The following is a 25,439-nucleotide window of genomic DNA, read 5'->3' on the forward strand; positions in this document are numbered from 1 at the left end:
CGCTGTCTGCCGTAATGTGTAAAAAGGGCAATCTGTCCGCCGTAATGTGTAAAAGGGACTCTACCTGGTGTAGTGGTGCTACTGTGTGGCGTGATTTGAATAATGGAGACTACTGTGCACCGTTATATGAATTGGTATTATTTTGTGGCCACGCCCTATATTTTTTGCGCACGCCTAAGGCGCGCACTGCCCCTGTTTTACATCTGGGGGGGCTCCAATGCCGTTTCTTGCACAGCGCTAAAATGTCTAGTTACGGCACAGTTGCTAGGTATCCATTTCCGTGGCCCTGAGCAGGTCTGACTCACCAGATCCTCTCCAGGGGTGAGGGGGTGGACTTGGATGGGATGGGGGAGGGGGGGGGGCAAAGCATTTTGTCGCACCTGGGCCCACCGCTCGCTAGTTCCGCCACTGATTCCTGCTACAACTGCCAGCCAGTACTGCTGGGGAGCTGGGTGTTATTAAGCTGCCTGAGCATCATTTAATTAGTGAGTTGCTGCCTCACAGCCGGGATTCTGACAGATGGGATGCCACTGTCAGTATTACATATGTATCCCGCAGCAATAACTGATTTTCTATCATTGTGATTAGCTTAGGAAATCTTTACTCTCGGCACATTTTGCTAAATAGAACCATGGGTGCAATCATTTAATGTTACACAAGTGTGCTTATCGCTGTGGCTTATGCTCAGCCTAGGACCAGAGACACCAAATAGGGGATAAGTATGGTAGGTTACTACGGATGACATACAGTGGCACAGAATGAATACTGCGGATTGCCTTCTTTTTTAATGCATTGATTAACAAATATATCTTAACTTATAGTTTGAATGGAGCAAGCAAAACGCAGCTGGCTATTTAGTCTCTAAATTAGTGCCATCCTAGTATTTTATTTCAATTGAAGAAGTGTAAACATATATTGTCATTCAAGCCATTAACTCAGATGTTTCAAAAATATATTTATTTTGTATTGTGCAGGAAAAACCTGTGTAAAGCAATGCCCCAATGGAACATACAACACTAGTGAAGAAGCAGATGGAATGACACTTGGGTTCTGCTCAGTTTGCCACCAAGTATGTTCAACGTGTCATGGGGGATCAGCTAAAGACTGCATTATGTGTGCATCTGGGTACTACAAACTGCTTCACCTCTGCATTCTACATTGTCCTACTGGGTAAATATATCTATATTCTTCTATTCTGGCATGCACCATGGCTGATTCTGAGTCGCACCATCATGTAAAGTGTAGTTGCGGGCAGCCACAGAAGCCTGTTTTACTACTACATGATAATGGAGGGACCAAGCTATAGAAGGAACTATTTTTGGCCTTATACTTATTAAGGGGTACATTTACTAAGCAGTGATAAGAGCGGAGAAGTGAGCCAGTAGAGAAGTTGACCATGGCAACCAATCAGCACTGAAGTAACATCTATAATTTGCATACTATAAAATGATATAGAGCTGCTGATTGGTTGATGGGGAAATTTCTCCACTGGCTCACTTCTCCGTTCTTATCACTGCTTAGTAAATGTACCCCTAAGTCCTTAATAAAGGTCTGGATACAATATTTAGATAGAGAAGTATTTTAAGACTGAAATAGCTTTCATATACCATGTGCCTGAAATTATGGGACCTAGAAAGAAGCTATCCAAGATGAAACACACGACAGTTTGAGCAGCATGTGATAAATCTTTTACTGGGAATCAGGATACTGCATTTTGTGATGAATGTGTACAGCCTGCACCTGCTCCTAGCCAACAGTATACCCAGCTTCAGTAACTCATGGAATGGATGAAACAAATAATTTGTTTTTGAGAAGGAGTTCTTAGCAATTGTAAAGTTGAAAATATCCTGGATGACAAGGCAGTCGTTTTGTCAGAACCAAGGCACATCCAATCCCAATAGCAATGAGTACGCCCAGTACCTACCAGTTATACCCATAGGGGGTAGACTTTTGAGATTTGCAGAAAAGTGTAATGGGTCTGTTCAGAGCAGATGGTTAATGGAGGTGATAACCAGTGGTTATCAAATACAATTCAGAAATGTTTCCAAAATCAACAGGTTTGTGATATTTACACACTTATTATGGAGGTGTAAGTCAAGGCTCTAGAGTACAGTTTAAGAAAACTAATTTAAATACATTTAATGAAGCCTGTACTTCCTGCCGAGAACGTTCACAAAGGTTCTAGTGACTCTCATGGATCAGCTAGGAAAGCAAAGCATATTGGCCTGGCAATATCTCAACAATATACTAGTTTCAGGAAAATCAAGAGAGATGGTACTAGAAAGGTTAAAACAAATCATAGACTTTCTCCAATGCCGTAGTTGAATAATAAATAGGGACAAAGCCAACTGATACTGGAGCATCAGATAAAGTTTCTGGTGCTACAGAAAGATACTTTACAATACCAAACTACATTCTCAGATGAAAGATGCAGAATGCTTAGACATTATTTGTGATAGTCCAGTGGTGTGGCAAAATCCACGGGCCTTTGTTTGCTAGGCATGATGTGTTCAACTATCGGCAGCTCCATGGGCAAGTTGCAAGTGAGAAAGCTACAGTGGAATATACTATGATACAGACACAAGGCATTACATCTAATTCATAAGTTACAATTGGAACAATCCACGAAAACATCTCTATCTTGGTGGAGAAGCGAAAAATTAAAAAAACAGGTTAACTTTGCTATCACAACCACAATACCTAATATTATTAACAACAGGCACAAGTTCAGTTGGATATGGACCACATCTGCTTCAGCATGTAGCGTAGGGAATGTGGACATCACAAGAAATATTGTTCTTCTGAAATCAACAAGAAATGAGAGTAAGGAGAGCAGTAAAGAGAGCAATCATTCATTTTCAAATTCTTCTGAAGGGATCTCACCTGAAAGTGTTTTCAGATAATGTGGCAGTAGTGGCTTATCTAAATTACAAAGGTGGTGCCAAGAGCTAGACTCTCATGGTTAAAGTAATGAAGATTATGATGTGGGCAGTGAAATACCTAAATTCTGTTTCAGTGCTCCATGGGGCAGGCAGAGAAAATGTGGTGGCAGACCTTCTCAGCAGAAAGACTACAGTCCCAAGGGAATGGGAACTGAATACAGAGATCTTTCAGATCATAGAAGAGATTTGGATGCTTGGATATAAACTTGATGGCAACAGACCTAAATACAAAACAGACTCACTTTTTTTCAGTCATCTTCAAGGGTCGCAGGGCGTAGCTGTTACCTCACTAATATGGACCTTTTATGTTATGTGCTTCCTGCGATTTCCCCGATAACTCATATTTTGAAAAAAATTAGGGAATAACAAGTGGAAGTGATAGCAATAGTACCCTACCGGCCATTTAGAGCATTGCTCTCAACTGATCTGGAAATGGCAATAGAAAAATGTTGGATATTATCAAACAGGTCAGATTTATGACATCTGGGCACACTTCTCCATCCAAATCTGGCAACCCACAGTTTGATGCTGTGGAGGTTGAGTGAACATTACTGAAGCAAAATGGACTGTCTGACCAGGTAGCTCATGTTCTACTGTAGGCAAAAAAGAAAGTCTCTTTGAAAGCATACTACAGAATTTATAAAATAATTATCTATTGGACAGGAATGAAATGTTACCATATGAAATCAAACACTTCTCAGGTTCTGCAGTTCCTGCATAATGGTTTTATGAAAAGATTAGCAGTGTCGACAGTTAAAGTGCAGATATCCGCTCTAAGGGCTTTATTTACAAAGCAATGGCTTTTGTAAGCTGCTGTTTCTCAGCAAGTTGAAGGGAAAGTTTTAAATGCCACTCAGTCGGTGTAAATCACACAGGTCTTTACACTGCTTGTGAGTGCCATTTTCAATTTCTCTTAAGTCCTAGAGGATGCTGGGGTCCATATTAGTACCATGGGGTATAGACGGGTCCACCAGGAGCCATTGACACCTTAAGAGTTTAATAGTGTGGGCTGGCTCCTCCCTCTATGCCCCTCCCTCCAGACTCAGTTTAGAAAATGTGCCCGGAGGAGCCGGTCACAGCTAGGGGAGTTCTACAGAGTCCTCTTAGGTAAAGTTTAGTTTCTTTATCTCAGAGTTTGTTTGGCGACAGCCTCCCTGCAGCGTGGTACCGAGGTAGGGGGGGAGCAGTGTCCGCCCTGTGGGGTCTTGAGCCACTGCCCCCGCTGACTGGACGTTGAGCTCCAGAGGGGTCTGATCGCTCCCCGACGCAGGGGAACGCTCGCACCGGCAGCCAGCCGCCACCCCCTCAGGATGCTGAAAATAGGCGAGTGAGTCACTGTCCCCCCTTGCAAGCGGGGGGACAGTGTGAATGCAGGCGGCTAGTGGGTAGGAGTGCAGTCTTAGCCGCGCTCCTGGAAGGCTCAGCGGTACTGCGGTGCGGCGCTGGGGGGGGCGCCCTGGGCCAGCTCCAGACCCAAAACTGACCACAAACAGCCTGTCGGGGTCTAAGGATCCAAGCCAGCTTTAATTCCTCTTGCCAGTATATTCTGAATAGAGCGGGAAGACAGCGCCATGGAGGGGGCGGAGCTTCACCTCAGAGTGGACCCAGCAGCGTTCAGCGCCATTTTCCAGCCTACAGCTCACTGCCAGTGGATGCCAGGTCCCTCCTGCTCAACTCCAGCTATCTGTACGGTACCAGGGGGTTGTAGAAGGGGGGGGGGGGGAGACTGAGTTAAGGCTGTGTCATCTATTAAGGGACACAGTCAGCACAGGTTTTAGGGTTTCCCTATACTCTAACAGCGCTGTGTGTGGGTTGGCTCCAATCTCTGTCTCACTCTGCAATTCTTGGGGGGGGGGGGGGGGAACTCTGTCTGCCCAGTACCCTGTGTGTTTGTGGGGTGTATGAGGTTGTGTGTCAACATGTCTAGGGACACTGCTTCATATGCTGCAGAGGAGTTGTCTTCCCAGGAAGACTCCATTTCATGTAATCAGGATTGCACTGTTTTAGCGCAGATCCCAGCTAAAGAGCCAGAATGGTTAGTCTCTCTGATGGGGACTATTTCTCAGATTTCTGATAGGGTGGCTAGGACTGAGCATGCCACTCAGGTTCTCCAGTCCTCTATGGTGGTATGGTCTGATACTGCCTCCTCGGGGTGCCCTGCAGTACATTCTCATAAATGTGGGCTGGCAATTATGCAGGATGACACGGACACCGACTCTGATGCTGCAGACGGTGATGGGGATGTGTTGAGGGAAACAGCATCACTTGCCAAGGGGGTGCAGTTGATGATTGAGGCTGTAAGGGATGCTTTACACATTTCAGACACAGCTCCGGAACAGGTGGAGGAGGCCTTCTTTACAGATAATAAGAAGCCCCCCTCACCTTCCCGGCATCCAAAGAATTGAATGCTATCTTTGAAAAGGCATGGGAAACTCCGGAAAACAAATTCCAGATTCCCAAGAGGGTCTTGGTGGCTTTTCCCTTCCGAGAGGAAGATAGGAAGAGATGGGAGTCCCCGCCGATAGTCGACGCCTCTGTCTCCAGGCTGTCCAAACAGGTGTTATTACCGGTCTCGGGATCTACCGCGTTAAAGGACCCGGCAGATCGCAAGGTGGATGCTACGCTGAAATCCATTTACACGGCTTCAGGGTCTATATTGCGGCCTACTATAGCCTGTGCTTGGATTGGTAAAGCTATTGCCAGGTGGTCAATCACTCTGCAGGAGGAATCGACTACGCTGGACAAAGCTGACGTTGATTTATTTTTACATAATATTCAGGATTCTGCAGGTTTGCTGTTGGATTCCATGAAAGACCTGGGTTCCATGGCTGTGGGGATCTCCTCCATGTCCGTCTCGGCTCGCAGAGGTCTCTGGCTGCGCAACTGGTCTGCGGACGCGGAATCCAGGAAGTGCGTGGAAGGCCTACCATACAAGGGTCAGGCTCTCTTTGGAAAAGCGCTGGGTGCGTGGATTGCCACGGCTACCGCGGGTAAGTCTTTTTTTCTCCCCTCAGCTGCACCGGCTATGAAGAAGCCCTTTTCGTCTACCACATCACAGCCCTTTCGGCCCGCGAGGCCTAGAAAGAATAAGCCTTCGAACACCTTCTTCAGAGGTGGATGTGCTAAAGGAAAGAAACCTGCTCACGCAGGTTCCCAGACCCAGAAGCCCGCTTCTGATACTCCTAAATCCTCCGCATGATGGTGGACAGATAGACATGGAGGACGGTCAGGTGGGGGCAAGACTCCGGCAGTTCAGCCACATCTGGGTGTCATCGGGTCTGGACCCCTGGGTTTTGGATATAGTGTCCAGGGGGTACAGACTGGAGTTTCAAGATCCCCCGCCTCACCGTTTCTTCAAGTCAGGTTTGCCAGCGCTGCTGGAAGACAGGACAATTCTTCTGGAAGCCATCAGAAAATTGGTGGTGTCGGAGGTCATTGTTCCGGTCCCACTTCAGCAGTGGAACAAGGGTTATTATTCAAACCTTTTTGTGGTACCGAAACTGGATGGTTCGGTACAGCCTATTCTAAATTTAAAATCTTTGAACCCCTATCTCAGGGAGTTCAAATTCAAGATGGAATCTCTGAGAGCTGTCATATCAGGACTGTCGGAGAGGGAGTTCCTGGTGTCCCTGGACATCAAGGATGCTTACCTCCACATTCCCATTTGGGCGCCGCATCAAGCATATCTCAGGTTTGCGCTGATGGACAATCACTATCAGTTCCAAGCGCTGCCGTTTGGCCTCTCCACAGTACCGAGGATATTCACCAAGGTGATGGCGGAGATGATGGTTCTCCTCCGCAAACAGGGGGTGAACATAATTTCATATCTGGATGATCTCCTGATCAAGGCGTCATCCAGGGAGAGGTTGTTGCGTTCCATCACGCTCATGACACGGTTGCTCAGGAGGCACGGTTGGATCCTAAACCTTCCAAAGTCTCATATGGAGCCAACGAGACGGCTGTCTTCCCTGGGAATGATCCTCGACACGGTAGTGCAGAGGGTATTTCTCCCGGTGGAGAAGGCATTGGTGATTCAAGCAATGGTCCGGGAGGTTCTAAAGCCTACCCGGGTATCGGTTCATCAATACATACATCTTCTGGGGAAGATGGTTGCTGCCTACGAGGCTCTGCAGTACGGCAGGTTTCATGCTCAACCATTTCAGCTGGACCTATTGGACCAGTGGTCGGGCTCTCACCTACACATGCACAAGAGGATACGCCTGTCTCCGAAAGCCAGGATTTCACTCCTCTGGTGGCTGCAACTTCCACACCTTCTGGAAGGGAGAAGGTTCAGAATTCAAGACTGGATCTTTTTGACCACAGATGCAAGTCTAAGAGGTTGGGGAGTGGTCGCTTTAGGGGAAACCTTTAGGGACGCTGGTCGGAGCAAGAATCACTTCTCCCAATAAACATCCTGGTACTCAGGACTGTTTGTAAGCAGCACACCTTCTACAGGATCAGGCTGTTCAAGTGCAGTCGGACAGTGTGACCACAGTGGCCTACATAAACCGACAAGGCGGAATGAAGAGCAGGGCTGCCATGTCAGAGGTGTCAAAAATCCTCATCTGGGCAGAAAGGCATGCGGTGGCGATGTCGGCAATCTTCATTCCGGGCGTAGACAACTGGGAAGCAGACTTCCTCAGCAGACACGGTCTCCATCCAGGGGAGTGGGGCCTCCATCCGGAGGTGTTTGAGGAGGTAACCGGTTGGTGGGGGGTTCCCCACATAGACATGATGGCCTCACGCCTCAACAAGAAGCTACGGAGGTACTGTTCCAAGTCAAGAGACCCACAGGCAGTGGCGGTGGACGCACTGTTAACACCGTGGTGTTCAAGTCAGTGTATGTGTTCCCCCCACTTCCTCTGAAACCAAAGGTTCTTCAGCTGGTAAGAAGAACAAAGGTTCTGGCAATCCTCATTGCTCCGGACTAGCCAAGGAGGGCTTGGTACGCGGATCTGCTGGATCTTCTGATGGAAGATCCACGGCCTTTACCTCTTCGGGAGGATCTGCTTCTGCAGGAGCCATTCGCTTATGAAGACTTACAACGGCTACGTTTGACGGCATGGCGATTGAACGCCAGATCTTAGCTCGGAAAGGTATACCGAGTGAGGTCATTCCTTCCCTGATACAGGCCAGGAAGGGGGTAACGTCTAAACATTACCATCTCATTTGGAAGAAATATGTTTCTTGGTGTGAGGCCAAGAAGTTTCCGGTGGTGGAGTTTAAACTTGGACGTTTTCTCCTTTTCCTGCAAGCAGGGGTGGATATGGGGCTAAGACTGGGCTCCATCAAGGTCCAGATCTCTGCTTTGGCCATCTTCTTCCAGAAACAGTTGGCTGTTCTTACTGAGGTTCAGACCTTCTTGAAAGGGGTTCTGCACATCTAGCCTCCCTTTGTGGCGCCTACGGCTCCATGGGATCTTGATGTGGTGTTGCAGTTCCTGCAATCTGCTTGGTTTGAGCCTCTACAGGAGGCTGACCTCAAGTTTCTCACGTGGAAGGTGGTCACCTTGTTGGCCTTGGCTTCTGCACGACGTGTGTCGGAATTGGGGGCTTTATCTTGTAAAAGCCCCTATCTGATCTTCCATGAAGACAGGGTGGAACTTAGGACTCGTCCACAGTTCCTACCTAAGGTTGTGTCGGCTTTCCACATCAACCAACCTATTGTAGTGCCAGTGGCTACTGACTCCTCAATTACTTCAAAGGCCTTGGATGTAGTGAGGACTTTGAAGATTTACGTGAAAAGGATGGCTCGTCATAGGAAAAGTGACTCTGTCCTCTATGATCCAAAGAAAATTGGATGTCCTGCTTCTAAGCAGTCGATTTCTCGCTGGATCAGGTTCACTATCCATCATTGTATACCAACAGGTAATAGATCGGGCGCTTAAGGTTGCTGCACCTCTAATGCTGCTGCTAATTATAGTGGGGTAGTCACACCCAATTAAATCAGAACACAAACAAACAAATAGCAGCGCTGATAAACTTGCTAATACATACGGATTGAGTGAAAAATATTCAATTTAATATAGACGGCAATCATTAGCCTATTAAAACCAACATACACAACTCATAAAAATAATTAAAATGGGTCTCAATTATAATTGCCTCTAATAAACAGTCCGTTCCTATTTAATGAACTGGATAAGCAGATGTATAATGCATAGAAAGAGAGACTGACTGCGCAGTCTACCATCCAACTTTACCAATACCGCTAGAGGTGAAGTCCCTTGGTAGTTTGTTTGTAAGTGTCCAAGCGGATTCCTCAATGCTTTGCGGTGTCCTTTTCCTTAGGTTGGAAGTTGTAGGATGTAAAGAAATCTTTCCTTATTTTATCTGCAAGGGTGGAAGTCCAGTTCTGGTCCGGATATAGGCAATAAATTTGGCAAGTGATGACCCAAGAACTGTCATCCTTGGGTCATCACTTGCCAAATTTATTGCCTATATCCGGACCAGAACTGGACTTCCACCCTTGCAGATAAAATAAGGAAAGATTTCTTTACATCCTACAACTTCCAACCTAAGGAAAAGGACACCGCAAAGCATTGAGGAATCCGCTTGGACACTTACAAACAAACTACCAAGGGACTTCACCTCTAGCGGTATTGGTAAAGTTGGATGGTAGACTGCGCAGTCAGTCTCTCTTTCTATGCATTATACATCTGCTTATCCAGTTCATTAAATAGGAACGGACTGTTTATTAGAGGCAATTATAATTGAGACCCATTTTAATTATTATTATGAGTTGTGTATGTTGGTTTTAATAGGCTAATGATTGCCGTCTATATTATTTTTCACTCAATCCGTATGTATTAGCAAGTTTATCAGCGCTGCTATTTGTTTGTTTGTGTTTTCACTATCCATCATGCTTATTCCATGGCTGGATTGCCGTGTCCGAAATCCGTACAGGCCCACTCTACGCGTAAGGTGGGTTCTTCCTGGGTGGCTGCCTGGGGGTCTCAGCGGTACAACTGTGCCGAGCGGCTACTTGGTCTGGGTCGAACACGTTTGCCAAGTTTTACAAGTTCGATACTTTGGCCTCTGATGACCTCAAGTTTGGTCAAGCAGTGTTGCAGGAGCCTCCGTGCTCTCCCTCCCGTACTGGGAGCTTTGGTACATCCCCATGGTACTAATATGGACCCCAGCATCCTCTAGGATGTAAGAGAAAATAGGATTTTGGTTACCTACCGGTAAATCCTTTTCTCGTAGTCCATAGAGGATGCTGGGCGCCCGCCCAGCGCTTCGTTTTCCTGCATTGGTTTTATAGTTTAGTGTTACCTGGTTCCTAGGTAAGTTCTGCGTTATTTACTGTTTCAGCTATTGCTGACGTTGTTCCGGCATGATGGCCGGATTCTCATGTTTGTGTGAGCTGGTATGAATCTCGCCACGATCTGTGTAATTCCTTCTCTCGAAGTATGTCTTCTCCTCGGGCACAGTTTCTAGACTGTGTCTGGAGGGAGGGGCATAGAGGGAGGAGCCAGCCCACACTATTAAACTCTCAAGGTGCCAATGGCTCCTGGTGGACCCGTCTATACCCCATGGTACTAACATGGACCCCAGCATCCTCTACGGACTACGAAAAAAATAAGATTTTACTTACCGATAAATCTATTTCTCGGAGTCCGTAGTGGATGCTGGGGTTCCTGAAAGGACCATGGGGAATAGCGGCCCCGCAGGAGACAGGGCACAAAAAGCAAAGCTTTTCCAGATCAGGTGGTGTGCACTGGCTCCTCCCCCTATGACCCTCCTCCAGACTCCAGTTAGGTACTGTGCCCGGACGAGCGTACACAATAAGGGAGGATTTTGAATCCCGGGTAAGACTCATACCAGCCACACCAATCACACCGTACAACTTGTGATCTAAACCCAGTTAACAGTATGATAACAGCGGAGCCTCTGAAAGATGGCTTCCTTCAACAATAACCCGAATTAGTTAACAATAACTATGTACAATTATTGCAGATAATCCGCACTTGGGATGGGCGCCCAGCATCCACTACGGACTCCGAGAAATAGATTTATCGGTAAGTAAAATCTTATTTTCTCTATCGTCCTAGTGGATGCTGGGGTTCCTGAAAGGACCATGGGGATTATACCAAAGCTCCCAAACGGGCGGGAGAGTGCGGATGACTCTGCAGCACGAATGAGAGAACTCCAGGTCCTCCTTAGCCAGAGTATCAAATTTGTAAAATTTTACAAACGTGTTCTCCCCTGACCACGTAGCTGCTCGGCAAAGTTGTAATGCCGAGACCCCTCGGGCAGCCGCCCAAGATGAGCCCACCTTCCTTGTGGAGTGGGCCTTTACAGATTTAGGCTGTGGCAGGCCTGCCACAGAATGTGCAAGTTGGATTGTGCTACAGATCCAACGAGCAATCGTCTGCTTAGACGCAGGAGCACCCATCTTGTTGGGTGCATACAATATAAACAACGAGTCAGATTTTCTGACTCCAGCTGTCCTTGCAATATATATTTTTAATGCTCTGACAACGTCCAGTAACTTGGAGTCCTCCAAGTCACTTGTAGCCGCAGGCACTACAATAGGCTGGTTCAGATGAAATGCTGACACCACCTTAGGGAGAAAATGCGGACGAGTCCGCAGTTCTGCCCTGTCCGAATGGAAAATCAGATATGGGCTTTTGTAAGATAAAGCTGCCAGTTCTGACACTCTCCTGGCCGAAGCCAGGGCTAGAAGCATGGTCACTTTCCATGTGAGATATTTCAAATCCACCTTCTTTAGTGGTTCAAACCAATGAGATTTTAGAAAGTCCAAAACCACATTGAGATCCCACGGTGCCACTGGAGGCACCACAGGAGGCTGTATATGTAGCACTCCCTTAACAAAGGTCTGGAATTCAGGGACTGAAACCAATTCTTTTTGAAAGAAAATCGACAGGGCCGAAATTTGAACCTTAATAGATCCCAATTTGAGACCCATAGACAATCCTGATTGCAGGAAATGTAGGAATCGACCCAGTTGAAATTCCTCCGTCGGAGCACTCCGATCTTCGCACCACGCAACATATTTTCGCCAAATTCGGTGATAATGTTGCACGGTTACTTCCTTCCTTGCTTTAATCAAAGTAGGAATGACTTCTTCCGGCATGCCTTTTTCCTTTAGGATCCGGCGTTCAACCGCCATGCCGTCAAACGCAGCCGCGGTAAGTCTTGAAACAGACAGGGACCCTGCTGAAGCAAGTCCCTCCTTAGAGGTAGAGGCCACGGATCTTCCGTGATCATCTCTTGAAGTTCCGGGTACCAAGTCCTTCTTGGCCAATCCGGAACCACTAGTATCGTCCTTACGCCTCTTTGCCGTATAATTCTCAATACTTTTGGTATGAGAGGCAGAGGAGGAAACACATACACCGACTGGTACACCCAAGGCGTTACCAGCGCGTCCACAGCTATTGCCTGCGGATCTCTTGACCTGGCGCAATACCTGTCCAGTTTTTTGTTGAGGCGAGACGCCATCATGTCCACCATTGGTCTTTCCCAACGGGTTACCAGCAAGTGGAAGACTTCTGGATGAAGTCCCCACTCTCCCGGGTGAAGATCGTGTCTGCTGAAGAAGTCTGCTTCCCAGTTGTCCACTCCCGGGATGAACACTGCTGACAGTGCTATCACATGATTCTCTGCCCAGCGAAGAATCCTTGCAGCTTCTGCCATTGCACTCCTGCTTCTTGTGCCGCCCTGTCTGTTCACATGGGCGACTGCCGTGATGTTGTCCGACTGGATCAACACCGGTTTTCCCTGAAGCAGAGGTTCTGCCTGGCTTAGAGCATTGTATATTGCTCTTAGTTCCAGAATGTTTATGTGAAGAGACGTTTCCAGGCTCATCCATACTCCCTGGAAGTTTCTTCCTTGTGTGACTGCTCCCCAGCCTCTCAGGCTGGCGTCCGTGGTCACCAGGATCCAATCCTGTATGCCGAATCTGCGGCCCTCCAATAGATGAGCACTCTGCAACCACCACAGAAGAGACACCCTTGTCCTTGGAGACAGGGTTATCCGCAGGTGCATCTGAAAATGCGATTTTTCCCAGGACTCTTGTGCATTGATGTACAGACACCTTTCCTGGTTTTAGGAGGTTCCTGACAAGCTCGGATAACTCCTTGGCTTTTTCCTCCGGGAGAAAAACCTTTTTCTGAACCGTGTCCAGAATCATCCCTAGGAACAGCAGACGAGTTGTCGGCATTAACTGGGATTTTGGAATATTCAGAATCCACCCGTGCTGTTTTAGCACTTCTTGCGACAGTGCTAATCCCATCTCTAGCTGTTCTCTGGACCTTGCCCTTATTAGGAGATCGTCCAAGTATGGGATAATTAATATGCCTTTTCTTCGAAGAAGAATCATCATCTCGGCCATTACCTTTGTAAAGACCCGAGGTGCCGTGGACAATCCGAACGGCAGCGTCTGAAACTGATAGTGACAGTTTTGTACAACGAACCTGAGGTACCCCTGGTGTGAGGGGTAAATTGGAACGTGGAGATACGCATCCTTGATGTCCAAGGATACCATAAAGTCCCCCTCTTCCAGGTTCGCTATCACTGCTCTGAGTGACTCCATCTTGAACTTGAACTTCTTTATGTACAGGTTCAAGGACTTCAGATTTAGAATAGGCCTTACCGAGCCATCCGGCTTCGGTACCACAAAAAGAGTGGAATAATACCCCTTCCCTTGTTGTAGAAGAGGTACCTTGACTATCACCTGCTGAGAGTACAGCTTGTGAATGGCTTCCAAAACCGTCTCCCTTTCGGAGGGGGACGTTGGTAAAGCAGACTTCAGGAAACGGCGAGGTGGATCTGTCTCTAATTCCAACCTGTACCCCTGAGATATTATCTGCAGGATCCAGGGATCTACCTGCGAGTGAGCCCACTGCGCGCTGTAATTTTTGAGACGACCACCCACCGTCCCCGAGTCCGCTTGAGAAGCCCCAGCGTCATGCTGAGGCTTTTGTAGAAGCCGGGGAAGGCTTCTGTTCCTGGGAAGGAGCTGCCTGTTGCTGTCTCTTCCCTCGACCTCTGCCTCGTGGCAGATATGAATAGCCCTTTGCTCTCTTATTTTTAAAGGAACGAAAGGGCTGCGGTTGAAAAGTCGGTGCCTTTTTCTGTTGGGGAGTGACTTGAGGTAGAAAGGTGGATTTCCCGGCTGTAGCCGTGGCCACCAAATCTGATAGACCGACTCCAAATAACTCCTCCCCTTTATACGGCAAAACTTCCATATGTCGTTTTGAATCCGCATCGCCTGTCCACTGTCGCGTCCATAAAGCTCTTCTGGCCGAAATGGACATAGCACTTACCCGTGATGCCAGTGTGCAGATATCCCTCTGTGCATCACGCATATAAAGAAATGCATCCTTTATTTGTTCTAACGACAGTAAAATATTGTCCCTGTCCAGGGTATCAATATTTTCAATCAGGGACTCTGACCAAACTACCCCAGCACTGCACATCCAGGCAGTCGCTATAGCTGGTCGTAGTATAACACCTGCATGTGTGTATATACTTTTTTGGATATTTTCCATCCTCTGATGGATCTTTAAGTGCGGCCGTCTCAGGAGAGGGTAACGCCACTTGTTTAGATAAGCGTGTTAGCGCCTTGTCCACCCTAGGAGGTGTTTCCCAGCGCTCCCTAACCTCTGGCGGGAAAGGGTATAATGCCAATAATTTCTTTGAAATTATCAGCTTTTTATCAGGGGCAACCCACGCTTCATTACACACGTCATTTAATTCTTCTGATTCAGGAAAAACTATAGGTAGTTTTTTCACACCCCACATAATACCCTGTTTAGTGGTACCTGTAGTATCAGCTAAATGTAACGCCTCCTTCATTGCCAAAATCATATAACGTGTGGCCCTACTGGAAAATACGGTTGATTCGTCACCGTCACCACTGGAGTCAGTGCCTGTGTCTGGGTCTGTGTCGACCGACTGAGGCAAAGGGCGTTTCACAGCCCCTGACGGTGTTTGAGTCGCCTGGACAGGCACTAATTGATTGTCCGGCCGTCTCATGTCGTCAAACGACTGCTTTAGCGTGTTGACACTATCCCGTAGTTCCATAAATAAAGGCATCCATTCTGGTGTCGACTCCCTAGGGGGTGACATCCTCATATTTGGCAATTGCTCCGCCTCCACACCAATATCGTCCTCATACATGTCGACACACACGTACCGACACACAGCAGACACACAGGGAATGCTCCTAACGAAGACAGGACCCACTAGCCCTTTGGGGAGACAGAGGGAGAGTTTGCCAGCACACACCAAAAGCGCTATATATAACAGGGATAGCCTTATAATAAGTGCTCCCTTATAGCTGCTTTATATATATCAAAATATCGCCATAAATTTGCCCCCCCTCTCTGTTTTACCCTGTTTCTGTAGTGCAGTGCAGGGGAGAGACCTGGGAGCCGTCCTGACCAGCGGAGCTGTGAGAGGAAATGGCGCCGTGTGCTGAGGAGATAGGCCCCGCCCCTTTTCCGGCGGGCTCGTCTCCCGCTATTTAGTGAATCCAGGCAGGGGTTAAATATCTCCATATAGCCTCTGGGGGCTATATGTGAGGTATTTTTAGCCTTTATATAGGTTACATTTGCCTCCCAGGGCGCCCCCCCCAGCGCCCTGCACCCTCAGTGACTGCGTGTGAAGTGTGCTGAGAGGAAAATGGCGCACAGCTGCAGTGCTGTGCGCTACCTTTAGAAGACTGCAGGAGTCTTCAGCCGCCGATTCTGGACCTCTTCTGACTTCAGCATCTGCAAGGGGGCCGGCGGCGCGGCTCCGGTGACCATCCAGGCTGTACCTGTGATCGTCCCTCTGGAGCTGATGTCCAGTAGCCAAGAAGCCAATCCATCCTGCACGCAGGTGAGTTCACTTCTTCTCCCCTCAGTCCCTCGTTGCAGTGATCCTGTTGCCAGCAGGACTCACTGTAAAATAAAAAACCTAAGCTAAACTTTTTCTAAGCAGCTCTTTAGGAGAGCCACCTAGATTGCACCCTTCTCGGCCGGGCACAAAAATCTAACTGGAGTCTGGAGGAGGGTCATAGGGGGAGGAGCCAGTGCACACCACCTGATCTGGAAAAGCTTTGCTTTTTGTGCCCTGTCTCCTGCGGGGCCGCTATTCCCCATGGTCCTTTCAGGAACCCCAGCATCCACTAGGACGATAGAGAAAAGGATTTACCGGTAGGTAACCAAAATCCTATTTTTTCCCTCCAACCTGCAGTAAAATGTTGGTTTACAAAAAACACTGCTTCGTAAATAAATCCCTAAGTATTCTGGATAGGAAGCTAGCAGAAGAGCAGGGCCAGATAAACAATGGGGCTGATGGAGCTCCAGGCCTCCACATATAAATAGGCCCATCACCATTACAGCATGATGATGACCAGCCATCAGCTGGCCACATGGTTGGATGTAAATTATAAGGGTTAAATTTAGAGATGTGCACCGGAAATTTTTCGGGTTTTGTCTTTTGGTTTTGGATTCGGTGCCGCAGCCGTGTTTTGGATTTGGACGCATTTTGGCAAAACCTCCCTTCAAATTTTTTGTCGGATTCGGGTGTTTTTTTTCAAAAAACCCTCAAAAACAGCTTAAATCATAGAATTTGGGGTAATTTTGATCCTATAGTATTATTAACCTCAATAACCATAATTTCCACTCATTTCCAGTCTATTCTGAACACCTCACACCTCACAATATTATTTTTAGTCCTAAAATTTGCACCGAGGTCGCTGGATGACTAAGCTAAGCGACCCAAGTGGGCAGCACAAACACCTGTCCCATCTAGGAGTGGCACTGCAGTATCAGACAGGATGGCAGTTTTAAACTCCAGGTCGACAACAAAAAGGGCGACACCTTATGTCGACGCCAATTGCTCGACACACCTTAGGTCGACATGGACAAAAGGTCGACGTGGACAAAAGGTCGACAGGAACAAGGACGACATGGAAAAAGGTCGACATGAGTTTTTTTATGTTTTTTTGGTGTCGTTTTCTTCATAGAGTGACCGGGAACCCCAATTAGTGCACCGCGTCCCCTCGCATGGTGCCTTCGCTCCGCTCCGCTTCGCTCGGCACAGATTACCGTTCCAATCGTAGTCCACGTGGATCGTTAAGTATGAAAATGTTCCAAAAAAAGAAAAAAATTGTGAAAAACTCATGTCGACCTTTTTCCACGTCGACCTTTTGTCCATGTCGACCTAAGGTGTGTCGACCAATTGGTGTTGACCTAAGGTGTGTCGACCTTTTTGTTGTTGACCTGGAGTCCGGATACCGTTTTAAAAACTAGGCCCCAAAGAACACATAATGCAAAGAGAAAAAAGGGTGCAATGAGGTAGCTGGATGACTAAGCTAAGCGACACAAGTGGGCGGCACAAACACCTGGCCCATCTAGGAGTGGCACTGCAGTGTCAGGCAGGATGGCACTTCAAAAAAATAGTCCCCAAACATCACATGATGCAAAGAGACATAAAAAAAAGAGGTGCAAGATGGAATTGTCCTTGGGCCCTCCCACCCACTCTTATGTTGTATAAACAGGACATGCACACTTTAACAAACCCATCATTTCAGCCACAGGGTCTGCCACACGACTGTGGCTGAAATGACTGGTTGGTTTGGGCCCCCACCAAAAAAAGAAGCAATCAATCTCTCCTTGCTCAAACTGGCTCTACAGAGGCAAGATGTCGACCTCATCATCATCCTCCGATTCCTCACCCCTTTCACTGTGTACATCCCCCTCCTCACAGAGTATTCATTCGTTTCCACTGGAATCCACCATCACAGGTCCCTGTGTACTTTCTGGAGGCAATTGCTGGTGAATGTCTCCACGGAGGAATTGATTATAATTAATTTTGAAGAAGATCATCTTCTCCACATTTTGTGGAAGTAACCTCGTACGCCGATCGCTGACAAGGTGACCGGCTACACTAAACACTCTTTCGGAGTACACACTGGAGGGGGGCAACTTAGGTAAAATAAAGCCAGTTTGTGCAAGGGCCTCCAAATTGCCTCTTTTTCCTGCCAGTATACGTACGGACTGTCTGACGCCTACTTGGATGCGGTCACTCATATAATCCTCCACCATTCTTTCAATGGTGACAGAATCATATGCAGTGACAGTAGATGACATGTCAGTAATTGTTGGCAGGTCCTTCAGTCCGGACCAGATGTCAGCACTTGCTCCTGACTGCCCTGCATCACTGCCAGCGGGTGGGCTCGGAATTCTTATCCTTTTCCTCGCAGCCCCAGTTGCGGGAGAATGTGAAGGAGGAGCTGTTGACGGGTCACGTTCCGCTAGAGTTGACAATTTTCTCACCAGCAGGTCTTTGAACCTCTGCAGCCTTGTGTCTGCCGGAAAGAGAGATACAACGTAGGCTTTAAACCTAGGATCGAGCACGGTGGCCAAAATGTAGTGCTCTGATTTCAACAGATTGACCACCCGTGAATCCTGGTTAAGCGAATTAAGGGTTCCATCCACAAGTCCCACATGCCTAGCGGAATCGCTCCGTTTTAGCTCCTCCTTCAATCTCTCCAGCTGCTTCTGCAAAAGCCTGATGAGGGGAATGACCTGACTCAGGCTGGAAATGTCTGAACTGACTTCACGTGTGGCAAGTTCAAAGGGTTGCAGAACCTTGCACAACGTTGAAATCATTCTCCACTGCGCTTGAGTCAGGTACATTCGCCCTCCTTTGCCTATATCGTAGGCAGATGTATAGGCTTGAATGGCCTTTTGCTGCTCCTCCATCCTTTGAAGCATATAGAGGGTTGAATTCCACCTCGTTACAACCTCTTGCTTCAGCTGATAGAGGGGCAGGTTCAGGAGTGTTTGCTGGTGCTCCAGTCTTCGGCACGCGGTGGCTGAATGCCGAAAGTGGCCCGCAATTCTTCGGGCCACCGACAGCATCTCTTGCACGCCCCTGTCATTTTAAAAAAAATTCTGCACCACCAAATTAATTGTATGTGCAAAACATGGGACGTGCTGGAATTTGCCCACATGTAACGCACGCACAATATTGGTGGCGTTGTCCGATGTCACAAATCCCCAGGAGAGTCCAATTGGGTTAAGCCAATCTGCGATGATGTTCCTCAGTTTCCATAAGAGGTTGTCAGCTGTGTGCCTCTTATGGAAAGCGATGATACAAAGCGTAGCCTGCCTAGGAACGAGTTGGCGTTTGCGAGATGCTGCTACTGGTGCCGCCGCTGCTGTTGTTGCTGCAGGAGGCAATACATCTACCCAGTGGGCTGTCACAGTCATATAGTCCTGAGTCTGCCCTGCTCCACTTGTCCACATGTCCGTGGTTAAGAGGACATTGGGTGCAACTACATTTCTTAGGACACTGGTAAGTCTTTTTCTGACGTCTGTGTACATTCTCGGTATCGCCTGCCTAGAGAAGTGGAACCTAGATGGGATTTGGTACCGGGGACACACTACCTCAAGAAATTCTCCAGTCCTGTGAATTAACGGTGGATACCGGACACACGTCTAACACCAACAGAGCTGCAAAGGCCTGAGTTATCAGCTTTGCAACAGGATGACTGCTGTGATATTTCATCTTCCTCGCAAAGGACTGTTGGATAGTCAGTTGCTTACTGGAAGTAGTACAAGTGGTCTTTCGACTTCCCCTCTTGGATGACGATCGACTCCTTCAGCAACAACAGCAGTGCCAGCAGCAGTAGGCGTTACACTCAAGGATCCATCGGAGGAATCCCAGTTAGGAGAGGACTCGTTGCCAGTGACATGGCCTGCAGGACTATTGGCGTTCCTGTCTAAGGAGGAAATTGACACGGAGGGAGTTGGTGGTGTGGTTTGCAGGAGCTTGGGTACAAGAGGATGAAGGGATTTAATTGTCGTCAGTGGACTGCTTCCGCTGTCACCCAAAGTTTTTGAACTTGTCAATGACTTCTGATGAATGCGCTCCAGGTGACGTATAAGGGAGGATGTTCCTAGGTGGTTAACGTCCTTACCCCTACTTATTACAGCTTGACAAAGGCAACACATGGCTTGAAACCTGTTGTCTGCATTTCTGTTAAAATAATTCCACACCGAAGAGGTGATTTTTTTTGTAATTTGACCAGGCATGTCAATGGCCATATTCATCCCACGGACAACGGGTGTCTCCCCGGGTGCCTGACTTAAACAAACCACCTCACCATTAGAATCCTCCTTGTCAATTTCCTCCTCAGCACCAGCAACACCCATATCCTCATCCTGGTGTACTTCAACAGTGACATCTTCAATTTGACTATCAGGAACTGGACTGTGGGTGCTCCTTCCAGCACTTGCAGGGGGCATGCAAATGGTGGAAGGAGCCACCTCTTCCCGTCCAGTGTTGGGAAGGTCAGGCATCGCAACCGACACAATTGGACTCTCCTTGGGGATTTGTGATTTAGAAGAACGCACAGTACTTTGCTGTTCTTTTGCCAGCTTAACTCTTTTCATTTTTCTAGCGGGAGGATGAGTGCTTCCATCCTCATGTGAAGCTGAACCACTAGCCATGAACATAGGCCAGGGCCTCAGCCATTCCTTGCCACTCCGTGTCGTAAATGGCATATTGGCAAGTTTACGTTTCTCCTCAGACGCTTTTAATTTAGATTTTTGGGTCATTTTACTGAACTTTTGCTTTTTGGATGTTACATGCTCTCTACTATGACATTGGGCATCTGCCTTGGCAGACGACGTTGATGGCATTTCATCGTCTCTGCCATGACTAGTGGCAGCAGCTTCAGCACTAGGTGGAAGTGGATCTTGATCTTTCCCTATTTCACCCTCCACATTTTTGTTCTCCATTTTTTAATGTGTGTAATTATATGCCTGTAATATTATATCAATAGCAATGGCCTACTGTACTGTACAACTATATACTGTTGGTCATCAAAATGCTGCACTGTACTACTATATATACTGCTCACAACAATGCAGCACAGATATGGATACTTGCAGTGACACGGAGCTGCAAGATACAGCAATGGACTACTGTACTGTACAACTATATACTGTTGGTCACAAAAATGCTGCACTGTACTACTATATATACTGCTCACAACAATGCAGCACAGATATGGATACTTGCAGTGACACGGAGCTGCAAGATACAGCAATGGACTACTGTACTGTACAACTATATACTGTTGGTCAGTCACCAAAATGCTGTACTGTACTACTATATATACTACTCACAACAATGCAGCACAGATATGGATACTTGAAGTGACACAGAGCTGCAAGATACAGCAATGGACTACTGTACTGTACAACTATATACTGTTGGTCAGTCACCAAAATGCTGCTCTGTACTACTATATATACTGCTCACAACAATGTAGCACAGATATGGATACTTGAAGTGGCACGGCGCTGCAAGATACAGCAATGTACTACTGTACTGTACTACTATACTGGTAGTCACCAAAATGCTGCACTGTACTACTATATACAATATATATAGTATATACTGGTCACACAACAATGCAGCAGATATTGAGCACTGATGATCAGGATACTGTCTAGAACTGAGTCTGACACGTAGCTGCAAGATACAGCAATGGCCTACTGTACTGTACTACTATAATTATATACAGGTGGTCCCCACAATGCAGCACACTGAGCACAGATATTTGCAGCACACTGAGCACAGATGTGGAGCTTTTCAGGCAGAGAACGTAGATATTTGCAGCACACTGAGCACAGATATGGAGCTTTTCAGGCAGAGAACGTAGATATTTGCAGCACACTGAGCACAGATATTTGCATCACACTGAGCACAGATATTTGCAGCACACTGAGCACAGATATTTGCAGCACACTGAGCACAAATATGGAGCTTTTCAGGCAGAGAACGTAGCCACGTCCTCTCCGTTCAATCTCCAATGCACGAGTGAAAATGGCGGTGACGCACGGCTCTTTATATGGAATACGAATCTCGCGAGAATCCGACAGCGGGATGATGACGTTCGGCCTCGTTCGGGTTAAACGAGCAAGGCGGGAAGATCCGAGGCTGCATCGGACCCATGTAAAATAGGTGAAGTTCGGGGGGGGGGGGGGGGTTCGGATCTCGACGAACCGAACCCGCTCATCTCTAGTTGAAATTGCATTGCTATTTTCCTCACAAAACAATGACATTTTTGTACTTTTATATATTTAGGGAGACATTGGGGCTTATAGTGTGTGGTGTCTACTTGCCTACATGGCATTGGCCTCACCGCCTCTGCTTCTCATAATAGGTCCTTGAACAGTTTCAGCCCCAGGCCCATTAGGCCCTTAAGCCGGCCCTGCAGAGGAGGATTTAATTAAAAGATTCCGTCAGCAATAAAAATTATTTGTCCACAGATTAGATTATTTGTAGCCCAATGGGATCTAAACCTGATCTTGAATGTCTTGATGTCCTCTAATTTGAGCCCTTAAGATGGATACACACTGTTAGATTACTGTATCTGTCCAATCGTTCTGGTTAGAACCAACATTTGGTAATGTACGGGAGCAAATGACAATAGATCATTTACTCCCAAACACTGGAAAACAGACAAAAATGGATGTTCAGATTTTTGGCTCCAACCAGAAACAGTAGTCAGACAATCTTGTAGTGTGTATCCAGCTTTACAAGAAACTTGAAGCATCTGGCTTGGCAGGTTGTATTTTTTATTGCAATCAATTCAGCCAGAAAGTTGAGGGAATTGCAGGCCCTGCGTATAGAAGAACATTTTATGAATATTATGCCAGACAGGGTCCTACTTAGAACAAATCCATGGTTTTTTTTTTACCAAATGTAGTGTCTTCATTCCACCGGAATCAGATTACACTACCATCATTTTTCCCTCAACCAGAGGATGAAAAGGAAAGGGTAATGTAAATGTTAGATCTCATAAGAGAAATATCAATTTACTGATTAAGATATAACAATAAGGTATAACAATTTAGGGCGAAGAAAAATATGCTTATCCTTCCAGCGGGAATAAGGTAAGGTTGTGGACCAACCAATTCTCTGGATCAGAGAATTAATTGTCTTCATCTATAAGAAAGTAAGATATCAGATACCAGAAATTATTAAGGCACATTTGACAAGGGCCGCGTCGACTTCATGGGCTAAGAAGGCTCAGGCGTCAGTACAAGATTTCTGCTTGGCAGCTGCTTGGTCTTCTATACATACGTTCACTAGTAATTAAGCTTTAGATGTGTGGGATGCCCACTTTCGAAGTCAAGTTCTTCAAGGGGCAGTTAAATAAATTACACTTGGTGAGCACTGATTATTAGCTCTCCCTGTATTCTGCTTGGATACATCACATAGTAGGGACTGCCATGTAGGAGGGAAGAAGAAAACAGCTGATTATATTCACCAATAACTCAGTTTACTATAGAATGCTCCAGGAAGCGAGTAGGGAAACTCAAAATGACAAAAGGAAAGAGGAGGAGCTAGCCTATATACACATTGAGCCGGATGTATTGGAATGCGAGATGGCCGGAGCTCCGAGACTCCAGCCGAACTCGTACTTTTTTTTAAAGCAACAAACATTTACAAGGCAAAACCAGGTTGGCCATATCTCATTCCAATACATCCGGCCCCAGGTGGGCAGCCCATTTGGAATAATGTCCTAATTCTGTGGGATTTGGGTATTAGCTCATAGTGAGAGCTGCCATGGAGTATCTTGCAGGTGAGTATGAATTCAGTAGGAACCACTTACATCACTTAGGTCCAGTCTTAGCAGTGTTATGTAAATGATGTCTCTGCTGTCACCTACATTAGAACATTAGCATTAGAACAGTAACCAATAATACACAGTAATTCTTGGTTAACTGACATAAAGTTATCTTGTTAAAACCTCTGTAACTTTTGTTTTGCCAGATATTTCAAAAGAAACAATCAGTGTGAAAAGTGTGATTCTCGCTGCCAGCTGTGTGCGGGTCCAGGGTTAGATTTCTGCCTTGAATGTCCTGTAAACACTCTGCAGGTAGAGGGCACAACCCACTGTGTCAGTGAGTGTCCTCAGAGGTTCTACTTGCATGGAAACAAGTGCAGGAAGTGTCACCCAAGCTGTAGAACATGTAATGGTAAGTACAGTAATTCATATAGTCATTACGGGTGTGGTATTGAAAGTCGACAGTAACTAGGTCGACAATGTCTAGGTCGACCACTATTGGTCGACAGTAACTAGGTCGACAGGGTGTCTAGGTTGACATGAGTTTTTAATGTTATTTTGGTGTCGTTTTCTTCGTAGAGTGACCGGGAACCCCAATTAGTGCACCGCGTCCCCTCGCATGGCTCGCTTCGCTCGCCATGCTTCGGGCATGGTGCCTTCGCTCCACTACCGCTTCGCTCGGCACAGATTACCGTTCCAATCGTAGTCCACGTGGATCGTTAAGTATGAAAAGGTTCCAAAAAAAGAAAAAATTTGTGAAAAACTCATGTCGACCTTTTGACCTGTCGACCTTGAACATGTCGACCTAAAGACCCTGTCGACCTAGTTACTGTCGACCAATAGTGGTCGACATAGACATTGTCGACCTAGTTACTGTCGACTTTCAATCCGGATCCCAGTCATTACTGCTAGTCTGTAACCAAAACGTGCTGCAGTACCACATTTGGTAAACAGGTGGTGATGGAGAGCCATATCAGTCATTCTCTACTGCTAAATTAAGACTGCAATGCTGAATGAGAACCTAAGTTTAAAAAAATGAATGCTATACATTATATTCTAATATATTGTAAGCTTACCTAAGTAAACAGATGGGTACTAAGTTCCTGTAAAACATTATTAGTAGAATACAGCTACTAATATTTCAAAAGTCATTTTGTAATGTCATGGGTTTAGATAGAACAATCATTTGACAGACGTGCTAATACAGTGGTTCTCAAACTCTGTCCTCAGGACCCCACACAGTGCATGTTTTGCAGGTAACCCAGCAGATGCACAGGTGTATTAATTAAGCACTGACACATTTTAAAAGGTCCACAGGTGGAGTCAATTATGTCACTTGTGATTCTGTGAGGAGACCTGCAAAACATGCACCGTGTGGGGTCCTGAGGACCGAGTTTGAGAACCTGTGTGCTAATATATTTTACAAATTGATGTCCTGAGATTCCTTAACCAATACCCTGTTATCAGCACAAAAAGTAAAAGGGACACTCTCAGAAAGTAGTATGATTCTCTGGTTGTTCAAGGCCTGATTTATGGATACATTGGAGCACAGTACAGTAGCTGCATGCTAAATTATGCTAATATAGCAGGAAGTGTCTTGGGTAAATAGACGGCTCCTTGCTGCTTCTGTGATCTGCTGTCTTGTCTATTGGTCATGTGCGTAATTAAGGCTACTCAGAATGGCTGTCCCAGACCGTAGACGGGGCCAGGAAGTCTGCGTCAGAAAATGCAGACCCTGGCCTTGGCACTCACCTCCGTTTGGTGAAACAGAGCCCATCACCACCCCCTCCCTGCCCCCAAATGGCTGCAGACTGTCACTCACCTGACGTCTGCAGTAGCACTGTGATCACACATGACCTGGATTGCACATGTGCTGATTAGAAAAGTCGG

At 46.7% G+C, this 25,439-nt stretch overlaps 1 protein-coding gene across 1 annotated transcript in view; it reads left to right on the forward strand.

The window, feature by feature from the left end:
* The window catches only part of LOC134932131 (proprotein convertase subtilisin/kexin type 5-like), a 420,509-nt gene that overhangs the window by 186,269 nt on the left and 208,801 nt on the right, over positions 1-25,439 (forward strand). The window contains exons 12-13 of the mRNA XM_063926251.1: positions 975-1,170; positions 23,756-23,961. Of these exons, the coding sequence (XP_063782321.1) occupies positions 975-1,170; positions 23,756-23,961 (402 nt within the window). The remainder of the gene's footprint in view (positions 1-974; positions 1,171-23,755; positions 23,962-25,439) is intronic.

This window comes from Pseudophryne corroboree, chromosome 6, assembly GCF_028390025.1.
Source record: "Pseudophryne corroboree isolate aPseCor3 chromosome 6, aPseCor3.hap2, whole genome shotgun sequence".
Taxonomy (NCBI): domain Eukaryota; kingdom Metazoa; phylum Chordata; class Amphibia; order Anura; family Myobatrachidae; genus Pseudophryne; species Pseudophryne corroboree.